Raw genomic sequence first — 18,546 nt, 5'->3', positions numbered from 1 at the left:
TTTGAAATGCGCCAATGACGCCTGACATATAAGGCAGAATGGCTTGCCTTACTCTCAATAAAAAATATAAACTCTCCCACTCTGTTCAAAACGTCCTGTGTTCGTCTTCATTTTTTCGTTTAGCTGTGCATTTTTTCCCTGCCATTTTGAGAGCGAACTTGACACAAATGAAATTCTTTACAAGCAAATCAAACTTCAAAATCAAACACAAAATTTAATATTTTTGGATGTCAACCACAATAAAAGTCATTATTCTTGACTTCAGATTTGAAAATGGGGTTATTCATTAATTTGCTGTGTGCTCTCTATGTAATATTTGAAGGGATTTAAACATTCTAATGGCTTCCCCAAATTCATAACGACCCTCGAGAGGAAACCATAACTACAATGTGGCCCGGGGCAAAAAATGACTTTGACACCCCTGCTTTACATCGTAAACAATTTGTGTCGAGTCCCTGACTGGTTGGCCACCCGTGGTTTACGACATAAATGATTGATTTTCAGCTTTATACCATATTTTCACGACTATGAGGTGCACTTAAAAGTCTTAAAATGTGCAGCGCGCTATGGTCGCAAAATTACGGTACATAGAAGATGAATGGCAGCACCAGCGGCAAACATTTTTTACGGTTGTCATGTGGACGCCCCTTCCGGCCCCTTAAGAGCCGCATGAAATCAGCCAAAGAGCCGCATGCGACTCGGGAGCCGCGGGTTGGCCAGGCCTGCCCTAAATGATAAATCGATTTAGCTGTTTTTTGAATCGTTACAATAAAGCTTTCAAATAACATCCACATTTAAAAGATTTTGACTCCACTTGTCCCAATTGAGGTCATGACAGTGAGTTTTGTAGCCATTAAGGCTTCATCTGGGGGATTTGACCTGTCATGTACGAGCTCCATCATGAAACGAAAGAAATCTCTTGAGCCAAGGCAGCTTTATTCGTCTTGCACATTTTCAGACAGGAGGCAACTCAACGTGCTTGACACAACCAAAATCACAACACTTGAAAGCATTTTCACACAAACCAATTTCAGATCTATCAAAGCAAAATTCTGAAAATTAACCCCCCCCCCCCTAAAGATATGAAAGGAATGTACAGCAAAGGGATTCGGAGAGAATACTTTGGGAATCATTCACATGCAAAGTCTACAACTAGGCGAAAAGTCAGGAAGGAAAAACACTTTTTTCATTCATTTCGGAATTCCCCATTTATTTTTGTTGTATTTTTTTTTCTAAAAGGAATTTATCATTTGAGTTCCCCTTTTCCCCCAAAAAATAGCCAGGCACATGTTTTTTCTTCAAAGTTTGTCTTCTTGTGTCCTTTGAAGAAGAGTCCCTTCGAGCAAATGTTGGGCCACAAACGGAAAAAGCAAAAGGTTTCTCTCCAGAGTGTTCTCTGATATGCCTTGTCAAAGTGCCCTTTCGAGTGAAGCTTTGATCGCAAACTGAGCAAGCAAAAGGGTTTTCTCCAGAGTGTGAATTTTTGTGTTTTGTTAAACTTTCCTTTCTTGTGTAGATTTTACCACAAACTGAGCAAGCGAAAGGGTTTTCTCCAGTGTGCACTGCTGCGTGTGTGATGAACAGGCTCTTCCGAGTGAATCTTGTTCCACAAATGGAGCAGGAAAAAGGTTTTTCTCCACTGTGCGTTCTTCCGTGGGCATACAAAGTAGACTTTCGACTGAATCGAGTTTTGCAAATTGAGCAGGCATAGGGTTTTTCTCCGGTGTGCGTTCTTCTGTGCACATTCAAGTGCGACTTTTGTATGAATCGAGTTTCGCAAATTGAACAGGAAAAGGGTTTTTCTCCAGTGTGCTTGTTTCTGTGCATATTCAAATCCGATTTCTGGGTGAATCGAGTTTGGCAAATTGAACAGGCAAAGGGTTTTTCCCCAGTGTGCATTCTCATGTGTCTGTTTAACTCACCTTGTGAACGGCAACGTTTACCACAAGTAGAACAGGCATACGGCTTTTCCCCGGAGTGAGTCATTTTGTGGCTTCTTAACTCTGGATCTGTATAGAATGCTTTACTGCATAATGAACAAGCAAAATTTTTTTCTGCGCTGTGTCTTATTGTGTGCCTTGCTAAATCTGATTTATGAATGAATCTTTTCCTGCAAACTGAGCATGGAAAAGGTCTCTCCCCAGTATGTGTTCTGGTGTGGTTTGTTAAATATATCTTCTGCATAAACTTTTTACCACAAACTGAGCAGGCAAAGGGTTTCTGCCCCATGTGTGTCCTGGTGTGCCTCATCAAATTCGACTTACTTGCAAAGGTTTTGCCACATTGGGAACATTTCGGATGTCCGTTGCCCGCACGACATGTTGGATCACCTTTGGACTGTTGCTCATCCTCCGTGTCAGAAGACCACTCAGAAGACCGTGAGGTGACTTCGTCGTCTTCTTCGGAAAGTTGAGCTAAGAAGACGTACGAGTGGGATCCTCCTTCTTGTTCTCCATCAGCTTCTTCTTCCTTCACGCTGACGCCAGTCAAGGGAAACTTGTTGATTTCCTCCTCCCGCTCTTCTTTTTTAATATGAGGGTGCTTCCCCGCTTCCTCCTCTTGACTTTGGGGGGGTTCTCGGTCTTGATGTTCAGGCTTCAAAACTTCTTCTTTGAGGTCTGCGAGGGCACAATTTTAGTTCCATAACACACAAGAAAGTTGAAATAAGATGAAGCATTAGTGAGTTGGAGAGGAAGAAGTGAACCGACCCGCTCTTACTAAGACGACTCGAGGTTCCAACTTGTAAAGTTGACGTCCGAGCTCCACGTCGTCCGTGGTTGGACAAAGTTCCTCCTTGTACTTTGCCGTCTTTCTGTCACACATTTCCACCGACACAAAAAATACACTCATTTGATGTGTTGTGAGCGACGTGTTCCGACCAAACGTGCCTCTTTGCTGGCAAGTGAACTTCGCAGGAGGAGCTTCGACGTTCACCAAAGCGAGTTTCCCGGCGTACGAAGCTCAAATTGAGTCAGTTGGAGTCCAGGAAGAAAGCACTGATGTCAGGAGAACACGAAAAGAACGTTTTCATGAAACGCGTGTCGGGGACAACATCTCCGGATCGATTACCTAACCACACTAGGTGTAGTGCGCATGCGCAGCAGGTCGGCCATCTTTGGTCACTACAGGGCCTCCACTAAGTCAAAATACGTCTATACATAATAGAGCGATGTTAATTCTTTCTGTCCATGATTTTTCAGCTTCTGTCACAGTGATACACAATTTTGCGACAGGTCGTCAAGCAAGTCTTCTCTCATTCCTCCGACATAACAGATTTCACATTAAATAATCCAAATTGTCCTTCAGTTTTCTGAACCGAAATCGCAAATTACTGGACATTGATTTGAAAATGATTTTCATTCCACCACCAGACTCTCGTTGCGTTGTTCACTAATCCATGTTTCAAGTTAACTATACATATAAACCTGTAATAAAAGAACAGGTGAGGAATCAAAAATGAAAAGAGAGCTTCAGAGTCCGCCTGGTCAACCAACAGCTGCCAGACTGGAAGCCAAGCTACGAAATCTCCCGATTTATTACTTCTGAAACTTAACTTGTGTTATTTATCTGGCTATGTAGCTAGCTATCTGGGTATCTGGCTGGCTATCTGGATGGCTATGTCGCTGGCTATCGATTTGCTGGCTATTAGCTATCTATATGGCTAGCTGGCTATGTATTGGCTATCTATTTGGCGTCTATTAGCTATCTATGTCTAATAATAATAACAACAACAACCACAACAATAATAATAATAATAATACATTTCATTTCTAAACGCATTTCAAAACTCTCAAGGACACTAGTCACAGGATATTTTTTCTGCGGGTGAGCCGTTCACTAAAACCGGAAATAACATAAAATGCTAATCATTTCACAACAGCTATTAGTTAGCTAGCTAGCTAATATCCGCCACTAAGTGTTGTCACATTTGGCCCATGTAGCGGTTGTGCTCATCATAATCGAAGCTCATATGGTAAGAAAAAAAAAAACTAAACATACAAGAGGCAGTGAGTGACTATATGCTTAGCTAGCTATCGAGATAGCTAGCTCTCTATTTGCTATCTAGCTGGCTAGGTATCTATCTATCTATCTATCTATCTAGCTAGCTAGCTCTTTATTTGCTCTCTAGCTGGCTATCTATTAGCTAGCAAGCTAGCTTTCTATCTATTTGAGTTACTTCAGGGTTGAGTGAACGCTGGCGTGTGTGGCTGCTGCTGCTCACCCACAGAAAAAATATCCTGTGACTGTAAAGTGACCTTGAAAGTTTTGAAAGGCGCTTTGAAATTAAATTATTATTATTATTATTATTATTATTATTTCCCCTGTTGTGCTGTTTCCAGATGAGTTTCTCGTATTGAAGCATGTATCCAATCACATTTCGGCCATCATTTGTTTCCACGGTCAAAAATCAACTGTTGCTTTAACCAATCAGATTTCCAGTCTGTGACGAGGAGACTTGCTCGCAGTCCTTCATACAACTCACAAGTTATTTCCTGGCTATTGCTGCCCTCTAGTGGCCTTCTATCAAATCACAACTCACTTTTTATATGAGTGTCAGCTGGAGCTGCAGTAAAGATTGTTTAGTCATAAAATTGTTCTTGAAGTTTGGATTGATTCAGACGTAGTATGATTGAAGGCCTTGTTGTCAAATGCTCAGCTTGCCACTGGTTTCAATAAAGTTATTGAATAAAAAGAAACATCAAAACATAATTGAATTCCACTTGTCCCCAATTCAGGTCATGCCTGCGAGTATTGTGGCCACCAGGTACCAACTCCATCATCAAATCAGAATCATCTTTATTGCCAAGTATGTAGAACACACAAGGAATTTGTCACCGGTAGAACTCGCTGCACTAGTATCATCAACAAAATGGAGAAAAATTGACACACTATGCAGTACTATTTTGGTTCCTGTTTAGAAGCTTGGTGGAAGAAGCTGTTTAAATGTCTGGATTTGGTGCGCATTGATCGGTAGCGCCTGCCTAAGTGGAGTCGCTGGAAAAGGTGGTGGGCAGGGTGCGGAGGGTTCAGTAGAAATGAAATGAAAGAAATTTCTTGAACTAAGGCAGCTTTATTCGTCTGGCACATTTCAGACACGAGGCAGCTCGATATGCTTGACACAAACACAATTTTCAAACACACCACTTCAAGATATTACAAAGCAAAGTTCCGGGAGAAATAGTGGCCCTTTAAAGAGCCGAAAGGAATGTACAGCGGGGTGGATTTTGAAGGAATACTTTTGGAATGATTCACAGATCGTAGCCATGGAAATTGTTTTGACAACAATGAGAAAAATGCCCGCGTAAGCTCTCAGTCATACAGGAGTAGTCCATCGATGAAAAGGTTTCTTCCGCCGTCATCAACATCACAGGGAAAATACCAGTGGGCCTCAATCTGCAGTCTATATGCACCTAAAAGCTAGCAACCACTCATTTGACGACAATGAGGTTAAAATCTTAGCGAAAGAAAATAAATGGTTTGAAAGGGATGTCAAAAAAGCTATTTTTATAAAACAGCAAAACCCTTCACTAAATCACCTTGGTGGGGTGAGGTTTAATTTGGATCGTTCTTACAACAGACTTCTTAGACCACATGGGCTTAGTTATGCTGATGAGTTGATACCAGAGCAAATGGGGCAATCAGGCCAGTCGTAGACCATAATAAGTCAGGACAATAGAAGTAATCAGTGTAGCCTCAGGGAATAGGCTTTTGCTCCCCTCAACCTGAGAAGAGGGATCTATAATAGCAGAGGTCTGTCACCGCCACCTCTGGACAGTAGGGATATATATAAAGGGCCAAAACTACCAGCAAATTTTAGTTTGCTGACAAAGCCTCTTGGATGAGAAGCGAAACATCCAACACCTTCAAAGAAGTACAGACGACGGCTAAAGAAACATTTTCATCAATGTGAAAAATGATATTTTCTCCAAAGTATGCCTTCTTGTGTCCTTTGAAGCAGAGTCCCCTCGAGCAATAAAGCGCTTAGTGGTCAAGCGCAAAAGATTCATCTTCAGAGTGCTCTCTTCGATGCCTTGTTAAATTTTCCTTTCGAGTGAAGGTTTTCCCGCAAACTGGGCAGGCAAAAGGTTTTTCTCCCGTGTGTGCTCTGGTGTGCCTTGTCAAATCGGCCTTTGCCCGGAATGTCTTCCCACAAACTGAGCAGGCAAAAGGTTTTCCTCCAGAATGTGTTCTTGTGTGCCTCCTTAAAGATTCCTTTGACGAGAAGGCTTTCCCACAAACTGAGCAGGCAAAGGGTTTTTCCCCAGTGTGGATCCTTGTGTGCCTCGTTAAATTTTCCTTCCGCGTGAAGGTTTTATCACAAACGGTGCAAGCGAAAGGATTTTCCCCAGTGTGCCTTTTTGTGTGTGTGATTAAAAGTCTCTTTTGGGTGAATCTTGTTCTGCAAACGGAGCAGGCAAATGGTTTTTCCCCAGTGTGTGTTCTACTGTGCACGTTCAAAAGCCCCTTATGCCTGAATCGTCTTCCGCAAAGTGAACAGGCAAAGGGTTTTTCCCCAGTGTGTGTTATGGTGTGTTTTTTTAAATCACCTTTTGTAAAAAAACTTTTGTCACAACCCGAACAGGCAAAAGATTTTTCTCCGGTGTGATTCATTGTGTGCCTTATTAACTCTTTATTTAGATAAAATGCTTTACCACAAAGGGAACAGCCAAAAGGTTTTTCTCCACTGTGTGTGATAGTGTGCCTTGCTAAGTCTGCTTTCTGAAAGAAGCTTTTTCCACAAACTGAGCAGGCAAATGGTTTTTCCCCAGTGTGTGTTCTAGCATGTTTTGTTAAGTCACCTTTTGTGAAAAAACCTTTATCACAACCTGAACAGGCAAAGGGTTTTTCTCCAGTGTGTGTTATCTTGTGCCTTGTTAAATATGCTTTCAGAATAAATCTTTCCCCGCAAACTGGGCAGGAAAAGCGTTTCTCTCCAGTGTGTCTTCTTGAATGCCTCGTTAAATCCTGTTTATAGGTAAACGTTTTACCGCATGCTGAGCACGTAAAAGGTTTCTCACCAGTGTGAGTAATTTTGTGTTTGCTTAAATTTCCTTTTTCGCAGAATCTTTGGCCGCAAACAGAGCAGGCAAAAGGTTTCTCCCCAGTGTGTGTTCTGATGTGGCTTGTTAAAGTTGTATTCCGAAAAAATCCTTTCCCACAAACTGAGCAGACAAAACGTTTCTCCCCAGTATGCGTTCTGGTGTGGCTTGTTAAAGTTGTCTTCCGAGAAAACGTTTTCCCACAAAGTGAGCAGGCAAAGCGTTGCTGCCCAGCATGTGTCCTGGTGTGCGTTTTCAAAGTTGACTTACTGGCAAAGGTTTTGCCACATTGGCAACATTTCAGACGTCTGTTGCCCGCACAACATGTCGGATCACCTTTGGACTCTTGCTCATCCTCCATGTCAGAAGACCGTGCGGTGATGTCATCATCGTCCTCGGAAAGTGGAGCCAAGAGGCCTTCCGAGTGGGATCCTCCTAGGTGTTCTCCATCAGCTTCTTCTTTCGTCAACGGAAACTTGCTGATTTCGTCCTCCCGCTCTTCTTCTTTCACGTGAGGGCGCTCTGGTGCCTCCCCCTCATGACTTTGGGGGGGTTTTCGATCCTGATGCTCAGGCTCCAAATCGTCTTCTTTGAGGTCTGCAGTGACACAATTTTTGTTCCATAACACACAAGAAAGTTGAAATAAGATGAGGCATTTGTAAGTTCGAGAGGAAGTGAACCCACCCGCTCTTGGGAAGGCCACTTGAGGTTCCAACTTGCAAAGGTGACGTTGGAGCTTCACGTCGTCCGTGGTTGGAAAAAGTTCCTCCTCGTGCTCTGCCGTCTTTCTTTCACACATTTCCAGCGACACAAAAAATAATTCCACTCACTAGATGTGTTGTGAGCGACGTGTTCCGATCAAACGTGCCTCTATGCTAGCAAGCAAACCAGAGGGGCTTCGACGTTCACCAAGGCGAGTTTTCCGGCGTAAGAAGCTCAAATTTGGTCTGTTGTGGTCCAGTAATGTCGCCGTGAGTCCGGTGAATATGAATCGGTGGACAACGTTTTCATAAAACGCGTGTCCGTGACAAAGTCTGCGGATCGAGTGCAGACATGACACAGCCGGTCATACGCCTGCGCAGCAGGTCGGCCATTTTTGATCGTTACGGCGACACCACTAAGTCAAAATACATCCACAGTGCCGAGGTAAAAAGCCAATTTCGCAGTATTGTTTATTTGTTGACGAAAATTGTAATGTAAAGTCCATTCAAAAAGAATTTCACCCCACTTGTAACAATTCAGGTCATGACTGCGTTTGCCGACCAGACACAAACTGTCGTGCACATTATTGCCGGTCGGCCATTTTGAAAATTTGCTACGGCTACCTCACTAAATCAAAATACATTAAGTGCCTTAGCATTAACTTCTATTTTCTTCTTTTCGTTTCGGCTTTTCCCTTCAAGGTGTCGCCAGAGCAAATCAGTGTCCTCCATCTTTAGAGGTTTGATCCGCATGTTTGTTTTGGCTAAGCTTCTACCTCGGATGCCCTTCCTGACACAAGCCTCTGTATTTATCTGGGCTTGGGACCAGCACAAGAAGACATATGTCCCTTTGTGGCTACAGAACAAGCAACTCGCTCAGTAAAACGCTCCCAAACACAAGATGGTCATCGGCACAGCAACATTCAAAAAAGGAAAAATTATACTCACCATTTGTTGACAATGCTCTGATCTTACCGTGAAATGGGCATCTCCTAAATGCGTCACAAAGTCGCGATCAAAACGCATAGACTGCTTCCACACAGGCGTAGATCAAAAGTTTGTTCCTATTTTAATTTCGACGCAGGAGCTTCTTTCCAAAAGAGACCAGGACAAAAGAATTTGCTTCCACTGCAGGTCATGACGGCAACCAAGCTTCCAGATTCGTCATCAAATCAAAAAAATCTCTTGAGCCAAGGCAGATTTATTCTTATCGCACATTTCAGGCACGAGGCAACTCAACAGGGTCCATCAATATTTCTTCTCGGCGGCCTTCACACTTTTGTCTTGCGGATGTGACGTCAATGTGCCTTCTTCGTGGGCCGCACTTTGCAGTCAAGCTGCCCGTTTTAAGGTCACGCCGATAGCGACCACTTCCAAGTACAGTGATAGCTCGGCTTCCGAACTTAATTTGTTCCCAGTGTGTGAGGCGAAAAGTATGTATTCCAAAATATAATTTCCCATAGGAAACCATTAAAATGAGAATAATCGGTTCCCAGGTGCCCATAAAACATAATTTTCTACTTTCTAAGCTTAAAACTACACAAAATATACTTTATTTTATGTATAATAAATGTGCTATGGTATTGTAATTAAATAAATAAAATGTACTTTATAATAAAGTAGTTTTATTTACCTTTATGATGGTCGTTGATGGCTTGATGGAATGGAGTGGCCGGTTTCATCAGCATTAAACACTTGATGAGGAACGTAGCCCTCTTCTTCCACCATCTTGAGGAATGATTCCTTTTAAGACTTGGCAGCTTTATCGTCAGAACTGGCTGCCTCGCCATGACGAATGACACGATGAATCCCTGTACGACGCTTAAAGTTGTCAAACTATCCGTGGCTAGCCTTGAAATCATCAATGGATGACAAACTTCCAGGTTGACTCTTGATGATATCCGAGTGAAGTTGCCGTGCTTTCTCTGCGATAATTTTACCTAGTTCCTCATCAATTGTGTTCTGTTTAGCTGGGTTGATAGCTTTTTGTATCAAGTGTCTCAAGGAGCTCTGGGTTATACATCTTGGAAGTGGTGATATTGCAACAGCAACAGATGTAGGCAGACACACTGAAAACTTCATTAATAGCTGGTTCTCTTGCTTGTATGTTCTCTTCAAATTGTACAGATGGCTTGTGCGGGTTATTTGTGGAGCCTGATTGATGGGATATTTTAACCTTGCAGTCTACACTTTGCCTTTGAAATGTCAATAAAGTTGAAACAAGTCCAAATTTCACTGCGCTCCGTTTGTTTCCCGAAAAATAGTTTGTATGCCAAGATTATACTCTCGCGAATTTAACGTTCGTAAGGCGAAATGTTAGTTAGCTAAAGTGTTCGTAAGCCGAGGTATTACTATTACTGTACTATTACAATCATGCATAGCAGGCAGTCAATCATCACAACAAGAATATCATGAATATGTGTTCTTTAGCAAAGAAATATAGCAAATTCATGAATAGAATGAATACATGTCATAAAAGCAAATGAATAGTGACTTCTAAAATCATCCTGACACCTGGCGCAGACGCTCTAAATGATGAGTTTCCATGTTGGACTTGGCGAGTGAACAGCACGCTCCAGTTCACAAACACAAAAGAAAGTCCTGGGAAAGCCACGCCCGACTCGGGAAGGCATAGATGACTCCCAACACTTCAAGCTCATTCGGCAGATCCAAGAAGCACCTTCAGGGCGGCACACTTGTGTCTCTTCACCTGACGCTTAACATGAAATCTCTTTTGGCACGCATCGCAGCTGAACGGTTTCTCGCCGGTGTGCGTTCTCACATGCGATATCAAAAGTTCCTTCTGAGTGAATCTTTTCTCACAGTCGGAGCAGGCAAACGTTTTCTCCCCCGTGTGCGTTCTGGTGTGCGCCATCAAATGCCCCTTCTGAGTGAAGCCTTTCCCACACACCGAGCAGGCAAAGGGTTTCTCCCCGACGTGCGTTCTGGCGTGCGCCGTCAAATTGGTCTTTTTTGAGAAACTCTTCCCGCATACGGTGCAGAGAAAGGGTTTCTCGCCCGTGTGGGTCCTCATGTGCTGAATCAATGTGGAGCGCACGCTGAAACTTGAGCTGCAAACCGAGCAAACAAAGGGTTTCTCCCCAGTGTGCGTTCTGATGTGTATCCGAAGATCCCCCTTCTGCGTGAACCTGGTCCCACAAAACGAACAAGCAAAGGTCTTCTCCCCGGTGTGTGTTCGCGCGTGCGCGATGAGATGTCCCTTCTGAGTGAATCTGGCGTCGCAAACTGAGCAGGCAAAAGGTTTTTCCCCAGTGTGGGTTCTTGTGTGCGCAATCAAATCTCCCTTCTGTCTGAATCTCGTGCCGCAAAAGGAGCAGGCAAACGGTTTCTCCCCAGTGTGCGTTCTGGAGTGGATTCTTAAATCTCCCTTTCTGGAAAAGCCTTTGCCGCAAACAGAACACGCAAATGGTTTCTCCCCAGTGTGCGTTCTGGCGTGCGCTATTAAATGGCCCTTCTGAGTGAATCTTTTTGCACATTCTGAGCAGGCGAAAGGTTTCTCCCCGGTGTGCGTCCTGATGTGTCTTTTCAATGAGGACGCGTTGTAAAAGGTTTTGTCACACTGAGAACACGCCAAGTGTTTGTTCTTGTCAGTGTGACACGTCACGTCATCGCCGTCGGGAGAGCGTGCCGGCTCGTCGTCGCCATCTGAGAGCGGAGCCGCGAGGCTCTGGGAGGGACAACTTTCAAACGGGTCTCCGTCACCCGTTTCGCCCTTGACGATGACAGTCAATGGAAACGAGGAGAAACCATCTCCTTGCTCATCCTCCTCGACGCACTGCCGCTCGGCCTCCTGATGCTGAGGGCAAAGGTCTTCTTCGCTGATGTCTGCGGGACACAAGATGACACACGTGCATGGTTTAGCAAAGTCCACCTACCTAACACTTGGATGATGGAGGAGAAACGGCATCTTATCCGACCAGCCCCCCTTTTTTGTGGCGTAGGTGTGAGAAAAAGAAGACAGTGATTACCATGGAAACAGACGGCTCTTGTGATTGACATTAGCCTCTTCATTTGAGTACGCGAGCACCTCTTCAGCCATTTGCAACTAGATGGGTCAGGAAAAATATTAGCTTTCTAGCTAGCAAGCTATCTATGAGCTATCTACCTGGCTAGAGAGCTAGCTATGAGCAATATAGCTAGCTAGCTAGCTAGCCATTTGAGTCAGGAAACATATTAGCTATCTAGCTATCTATTAGCTAGCTATCTAGCATTCTATTAGCTACCTAGCTGGCTTTCAAATGTTATTTGTTACTTCCGGGTTGAGTGAACGCCGGCGCGTGTGGCTGCCACTGCTCACCCACAGAAAAACTTATCCTGTGACCGTAAAGTGATCTTGAGAGTTTTGAAAGGTGCTTAGAAATCAGATGTAGTATGATGGGAAACTTTTTTTTCCCAGGCAAGACTTTGACTTTCTTGATTGTGAGAGAGTATTTTTGGATTGGAGCTAGCTAGCTAGTTAATAATGCAAATTTCCCCCTTTGTGGGACTAATCTATTAGCTATCTAGATAGCTAGCTATCCATCTAGCTAGCTAGCTATTTGAGTCAGGAAACATATTAGCTATCTTGCTATCTGTTAGCTATCTATTAGCTAGCTAGCTTTCTACCGATTTGAGTTACTTCTGGGTTGAGTGAACGCTGGCGCATGTGGCGCATGTGGCTGCCGCTGCTCACCCACAGAAAAAAACGATCCTGTGACTGAAAAGTGACCATGAGAGTTTTGAAAGGCACTTAGATATCAAATGTATTATTATTACGACTTGTCGATGCTGCTCCTCTCTCTGGCCGGAAGGTGGCGGCCATCACTGACCTTGCTCGTCAACATCTTCGCTCTTCACAATCACCCCCGTAATTTGGAACGCTGCGATTTCAGCTTCATGTTCTTCCTCTTTGATGTTTGGGGGCTCCAGACCAAGATCTTCCCCTGTGACATCTGCAAGATGACAAACACACACGGTTTGGTCAAGTCAAGACATGGCGCTGCCGTCTCGCCAGACACATGCAGAAGATTATATCGTCTTGTTGCATAAAAGCTTCGCTAGAAATTCCGTTTGCTGTCCATCTCGGGCGCCTCCCTGAACCATCCTTTTTTTTGTTGACATCAGTTTAGACTTATAAAATCAAATTCAGAATCAGAATCATCTTGATTGGCCGAGTATGTAGAACAAACAAGGAAGTTTTCTCCGGTAGAACACGCTGCACTAGTATCATCATAAGAAAAATGGAGGCACTATACAGTTCTATTTGGGTTACTGTTTAGAGAGTTAATGGCGACTGACGGGGGAAGAAGCTGTTGAAATGTCTGCTTGTTTGGATTCTTGTATTTTGTTTTTCTACTTCTTTCATTCCTTCCATAACTTTGCTGCTGTGAAATGTCAATTTCTCTACTGCGAGACTAACAAAGGTAAATCCAATCCAATACTACACGTGCACTTTCGTGATTTGCCACAGCAATTACGTTTTTTTATTACAATCGACTTGAAGTTTGGCGCAGACTCGATTCGACACGTTCGATGTTTCCACGATTTACAAGTGGTGATTGACTGACTGACTTTTGCACTCGTGAATTTGTTGACTGAAGAAAGGCACAAACCTGCTTGAGGCCTTAAAACAGCGTCCGGTCGTCGACATTCTTGCTCGTTGTCACATTTCGCTGCACAGATTTGCCCCTCGTGCTTCTCGTTCACAACGTTTGCACACATTGTTTTTTTTTGTCACGGCAACCCCCCCCCCCCCCAGCCCCACGGTCTCCGTCGATTGCCGCGCAGCGTTCAAAGGTTTTTTTTTTAGCTGCTAGCAGGCTAACCTAGCTAACCCCAGCGACGAGCTTCGACGTGCATCGAGACAAATCTGAGCGGACACGAAGAGTTGACGACTGGCGTGTTTGTTCAGCGATGGCCGACGCGCTCGGCCGAGGCTTCGGTGCTTTCACAATAATTTCGGAACGATTCGACGGTGCGCTTAAAGCCTCAAGTGAAAATAAAGCGAGCCCGAGCAGCACTTTCGCGTTATTAGTACGGCAAGCCCACTAAGACAAACTAAGAGCGTGAGTCTTCACAACCCTCATTGCGGGTTTTATTAATTATATTACTTAATAATAACAACAATACATTTAATTTATAAGCGTTTTTGAAAACTCTGAAGGACACTTTACATTCGCATGATTCGTTTTTTTGTGTTCGTTCAACCCGGAAGTGCAGCGGGAGCCAGACGCGCCATCGTTCACTCAACCCAGAAGTAACAGAAATCTCAAATGGTCATCGGCACAACAACATTCAAATAAAGCAAAACTAATCACCATTTGATCACAAGGCTCTGACCTTACCTTAAAAAACGTGATGTGTTGTTTATTTTTTGCCATCATACAATTCTATTACATTTTAAATCGCAAGATCATTTTGGCACTTTGTGGATTATTTCTTCCAAGGAGCCAAAAGTCTACTTTCAAAATAAAGTGTTGCAAGTGGATGCACTATGTCGAGTTCGAATGAAAGAAATAGGACATTAAAAGCGGAAGTGATCGTTCCAGACCTTCTCCGTCGCCGAATCTTGTCCCCCGACCCGGAAGTCCTACCGCGTTAGCAGAAGTGCTAAAAATATCGACGCGCACGCACGTCGGTACCGTGTCCAAAATTTCGACCAAGTACCGCCGCGACTGACCAGATTTTGACGCCCTTCTTCAAGTCTTCGTGTCGGGAGAATCTCGCCTCGTGTTGCCTTTTCTGCTATTTTAGCGTTGTCGGCTGGCTGTTATCGAAGAGGGCGCGTCACGGAGAGCAAAAATAAAAAAGTAAAAAAAAGAACCAGTGTTATCGTCGCTTGAAATGTGCGCACAACCAACAGCGCAGGAACTGCGCCAAAGGAAAGAAAAGAAGGTGCCACCGCATCAACCGCACCCACCGGAAGCCGTTTTAAGGCCCCGAGTTGTGGTCCACGCAGCAGGTTGGCCCATTTCTCACGTTCTCTTTGCTTGCCGACGTGTGCTCGATTGTCATCCTCGTTGCATTGAGCGACAATGCGACATTTTTGTTTCTCATTGTCACAATGACAACAATCACATGACACTTAGGACATTGAGTGGTCATGTGATGGAAGTCCTTTCAAACCAGGGGTGTCAATCTCATTTATTCCCCCATTGTATTTCCGATTGCCTCTTGGGGGCCATTTTGAATTTGGGGAAAACATTAGAATGTTTCATCCCTTCCACATATTACATCAAGCGCAATGAATAATTAGTTTATAATGAATGTTCAAATGTAAAGTCAAGAATAATGACTTATTGTGGTTTACATGGGACAATTTGAAACTTTTGTTCAGACTTTAGCAAGCTTCATGGGAGTTTGATTTGCCTTCGCGGGCTGAATAAAATGATGCGGCGGGCCAGATTTGGCCGCCGTGCCTTGATTTGGACACCTGTGAAATCAGCGATTAGCCAGATAGCTGAATAGAAAGAGAGCTAACTAGCTCATTCGTGAGCTAGCTTGATTGTTAGCTAGCTCGATCACTAGCTATCTTGAATTTAATAAATTTCTTTTGCTTTTGCGGGCCAAATAAAATGATGCGGTGGGCCAGATTTGGCCGCGTGCCTTGATTTGGACACCTGTGAAATCAGTGATTAGCCAGATAGCTGAATAGAAAGAGATAACTAGCTCATTTGCGAGCTAGCTCAATCGCTAGCTAGCTCAAATTTAACAAGTTTTATTTGCTTTTGCGGGTCGAATAAAATGATGCGGCGGGCCAGATTTGGCCCCCGTGCCTTGGCTTGGACACCTGTGATCTAAGCGATTAGCCAGATAGCTGAATAGAAAGAGAGCTAATTAGATCATTCGCGAGCTTGATCAATCGTTAGCTCGCTCGAGTTTAACAAGCTTGATTTGCTTTCGCAGGCTGAATAAAATGATGCGGTGGGCCAGATTTGGGCCCTTGGGCCTTGACTTTGATACCTACGTTTTAAACAGACACTAATGTCAACAACAAACAGGTGTGCAGCTGCAGGTGGAGCCCTCTAGTGCCAACCGGTGGTCACAAACAAACGCGACAAAGCCTGACCTGAAGCCTGTCTTTTTTTTTTGTCTTCTCGTATCCTGCAGACGTCAGCCAAGAGCTTCGCTGCGAGCGGCGGGAGGCAAGGCTCCTCCGCATTGAGGAAACGCCCCCCGATCAAGTTGAGGCAGTGGATCCTATTTTGATTAAAGTGGAAGACCAGGACGCTGACGTCACCCACTTTCCACTGACGGTCATCGTGAAGTGTGAAGACGAGGAGGAGGTTGAAGACGGGGTGCTGCGTGGAGCATCTTCACCAACAGACAGCGACGACGCCGCGTCACACGCTCCGGACACCGATGACCAGGAGGGCAAGGAGGGCGAGGAAGCCTCCAAATGTGGCAAACGTGTCAAATGTCCCCAGTGCGACAAAACGTTTTACAACAAGTCAACCTTGAAAAGACACACGAGGACTCACAGCGGGGAAAAACCCTTTCATTGTTCCCTTTGCGGGAAAGGTTTCTCCATCAAGACAAACTTAACCAGGCACGTCCAAAGACACGACGGCGAGAAGGCCTTTGTTTGCCTGCTTTGCCATAAACGCTTCTCCGTCAAGGAAGATTTGAAAATCCACACCAGGACGCACACAGGGGTGAAACCGTTTGCTTGCTCCCTTTGCGGTCAAAGATTCTCTCGGAATACAATTTTGACCACGCACACGAGAACGCACACCGGGGAAAAACCATTTGCCTGCTCTGTGTGCGGCCTTCGATTCAGCCAAAAGACCAATTTGACCAGGCACTCAAAAACCCACAGCGGCGAGAAACCTTTCACCTGTGCTGTCTGCAGCAAAACGTTTAACCGAAAGAGCAATTTAGCCGCGCACTCCAAAACACACGCCGGGGAGAAACATTTCGCCTGCGGCTCCTGCGAGAAAAGCTTTCTTTTCAAACGTGACGTTAAGAGACACAAATGTGCCGGTGAAAAGCGTGAAAAACAAACAAAAGAATAAATCAACGAATAAATGAGACTATGGTGAAGTAGTTCCTTTCACTGGAAAATTATATTATGGCCATGCATTTCACACCAGGGCCTTCAGTCATGCTACGTCTGAATCAATCCAAGCCTTCAGAACTATTTGATTACAATAATAATAATAATCAATTTCATTTCTAAGCGCCTTTCAAAACTTCCAAGGTCACTTTACAGTCACAGTTTTTCTGCAGGTGAGCAGCGGCAGCCACATGCGCCAGCATTCACTCAACCCGGAAGTAACTCAAATAGACAGAAAGCTAGCTAGCTAGCCAATCGATAGCCAACAGATACCTAGCTAGATAGCCAGCCAGCTAGATAGTGAATAGATAGCTGGCTGGCCAGCCAGATAGCTAATAGATGGCAAATAGCTAGCTAGCAGCCGGATAGCTAATAGATAGCAAATGATAATAATAATACATTTGATTTCCAAGCGCCTTTCAAAAATCTCAAGGTCACTTTACAGGATACATTTTTCTGCGGGTGAGCAGCGGAAGCCACACGCGCCAGCGTTCACTCAACCCGGAAGTAACTCAAATAGAGAGGAAGCTAGATAGCTAGCCAATCGAATCCAACCCTTCATAACTTTTTTATGACGATACAACCTTTACTGCAGCCACATCATTTTATTCACACTTGTGAATAAAATATGCTCATCCTAGCTATCTATTAGATATATAGCTGATTTGTAACATAAGGAGACAGAATTAACTTAACACAACTAGCTAGCTAATAGCTATCTAGTTAGCTAGATAGCTATTAGCTAGTTGTGTATCTAGCTAGCAAGATAGCCATTAGCTATCTATTAGCTAGCTCACTTTCTATTTATTTGAGTTACTTCCGGGTTGAGAGAACGCTGGCGCATGCGTCTGCCGCTGCTCAGCCACAGAAAACCTGATCCTGTGACTGTAAAAGTGACCTTGAGAGTTTTGAAAGGCGCTTATAAATGTATTATTATTATTAGTAGTAGTAGTGACTGTGACTCATGTAAAAAGTGTCCTGTGATTGAAAACAAGTCCAATAGAGGGTGGCGTTAGCCAGGAAAGAAGGCCTGCGAGAACGCCTTGGTGTCGCCACCTGAAAATCAGATTTAAATCAGGTTTAAACAACAGCTTTATCGACCGACACTTTTTTGATGCTACAGGGCCTGCAGTACGGATGGTGACGGCGTCCAGGTCGATTTCAGACCCTGTCACGGTTTTGCAAGGTGGTGATGGCGGATGCGGATCCCAAAAAGCAGGCAGGAGGTTGTTTGACAAATTGTATTAAAATAAAGTCAGCTGGAACAAAATGTAAAACATCAAAATCATCTGAATGGAAAAAATACAAAGTAGCAAAAGAAGACCAAAAGTAAACGTCCGCCAAGGTTAAACAAACACGTACACAATGCATGCAGCAAACAAGCAGCAATGAACCGACACCGGATGGTCATGCCAGGTGTCCTTTTAAATGTCAGTGATTAAAACGACCAGCACCTGCGAGGCTGCAGGCAGGGCTGACGTCGCTACCCGTTGGTCGCCAACCAGATCATGACAGACCCTGGTCACAAATTATGTCAACCGGTTCAGGGTGTCCCCCACTAATTCCTCAATGACAGCTGGATTATACGGCAGCAGTCTCAGATGTTAGCATGTAGCCGCTAAAGGGATGGAACCATGAGCATGAGGTACAATCAAATATTATTGAACATTTTTTTAGGACTACAGAAACATTCGATACAGCGTTAGAAACCTTAGATTCTCTTCTTTCCTCAGAAAAATATAGTTAATTC

At 44.1% G+C, this 18,546-nt stretch overlaps 4 protein-coding genes across 4 annotated transcripts; 1 reads left to right on the top strand and 3 right to left on the bottom strand.

The window, feature by feature from the left end:
* Positions 1–1,181: 1,181 nt before the first annotated feature.
* Positions 1,182–3,089, bottom strand: LOC148900126 (uncharacterized). The gene is made up of 2 exons (XM_088991625.1): positions 2,709–3,089; positions 1,182–2,618 (listed from the first exon to the last, which is right to left on the bottom strand). The coding sequence occupies exons 1-2, from the start codon at positions 2,848–2,850 to the stop codon at positions 1,210–1,212; spliced, it is 1,551 nt and encodes a 516-aa protein (XP_088847751.1). The 5' UTR covers positions 2,851–3,089; the 3' UTR covers positions 1,182–1,209.
* A 1,971-nt stretch (positions 3,090–5,060) lies between these two features.
* Positions 5,061–8,295, bottom strand: LOC148900125 (uncharacterized). Its single transcript, XM_088991604.1, has 2 exons — positions 7,725–8,295; positions 5,061–7,637 (listed from the first exon to the last, which is right to left on the bottom strand). The coding sequence occupies exons 1-2, from the start codon at positions 7,837–7,839 to the stop codon at positions 5,983–5,985; spliced, it is 1,770 nt and encodes a 589-aa protein (XP_088847730.1). The 5' UTR covers positions 7,840–8,295; the 3' UTR covers positions 5,061–5,982.
* Positions 8,296–8,931: 636 nt separating this feature from the next.
* Positions 8,932–14,436, bottom strand: LOC148900124 (uncharacterized; the record flags this gene model as incomplete). The annotated part of the gene is made up of 3 exons (XM_088992981.1): positions 8,932–11,587; positions 12,571–12,693; positions 14,421–14,436. Coding segments are annotated over 3 exons (1,329 nt in total), but the record flags the coding sequence as incomplete, so codon positions are not given.
* LOC148900123 (uncharacterized) lies at positions 14,096–16,862 on the top strand. The gene is made up of 2 exons (XM_088991710.1): positions 14,096–14,702; positions 15,851–16,862. The coding sequence occupies exons 1-2, from the start codon at positions 14,585–14,587 to the stop codon at positions 16,753–16,755; spliced, it is 1,023 nt and encodes a 340-aa protein (XP_088847836.1). The 5' UTR covers positions 14,096–14,584; the 3' UTR covers positions 16,756–16,862.
* The last annotated feature ends 1,684 nt before the right edge of the window (positions 16,863–18,546 follow it).

This window comes from Hippocampus bargibanti, linkage group LG03 (assembly GCF_051943395.1).
Source record: "Hippocampus bargibanti isolate YZ-2025 linkage group LG03, ASM5194339v1, whole genome shotgun sequence".
Taxonomy (NCBI): domain Eukaryota; kingdom Metazoa; phylum Chordata; class Actinopteri; order Syngnathiformes; family Syngnathidae; genus Hippocampus; species Hippocampus bargibanti.
Note: the sequence above shows the minus strand (reverse complement) of the source record. Positions and strands in the feature narration are given on the sequence as shown.

Bases quoted from the DNA above. Each gene is read 5' to 3' on its own strand.
- LOC148900125 (XM_088991604.1), bottom strand. From the start codon at position 7,839: ATGTGTGAAAGAAAGACGGCAGAGCACGAGGAGGAACTTTTTCCAACC. The intron at 7,638-7,724 runs GTGGGTTCACTT...GTGTCACTGCAG, and splicing joins AGTGGCCTTCCCAAGAGCGG to ACCTCAAAGAAGACGATTTG.
- LOC148900123 (XM_088991710.1), top strand. From the start codon at position 14,585: ATGTGCGCACAACCAACAGCGCAGGAACTGCGCCAAAGGAAAGAAAAG. The intron at 14,703-15,850 runs GTTGGCCCATTT...CGTATCCTGCAG, and splicing joins AGTTGTGGTCCACGCAGCAG to ACGTCAGCCAAGAGCTTCGC.
- LOC148900126 (XM_088991625.1), bottom strand. From the start codon at position 2,850: ATGAGTGTATTTTTTGTGTCGGTGGAAATGTGTGACAGAAAGACGGCA. The intron at 2,619-2,708 runs GTCGGTTCACTT...GTGCCCTCGCAG, and splicing joins AGTCGTCTTAGTAAGAGCGG to ACCTCAAAGAAGAAGTTTTG.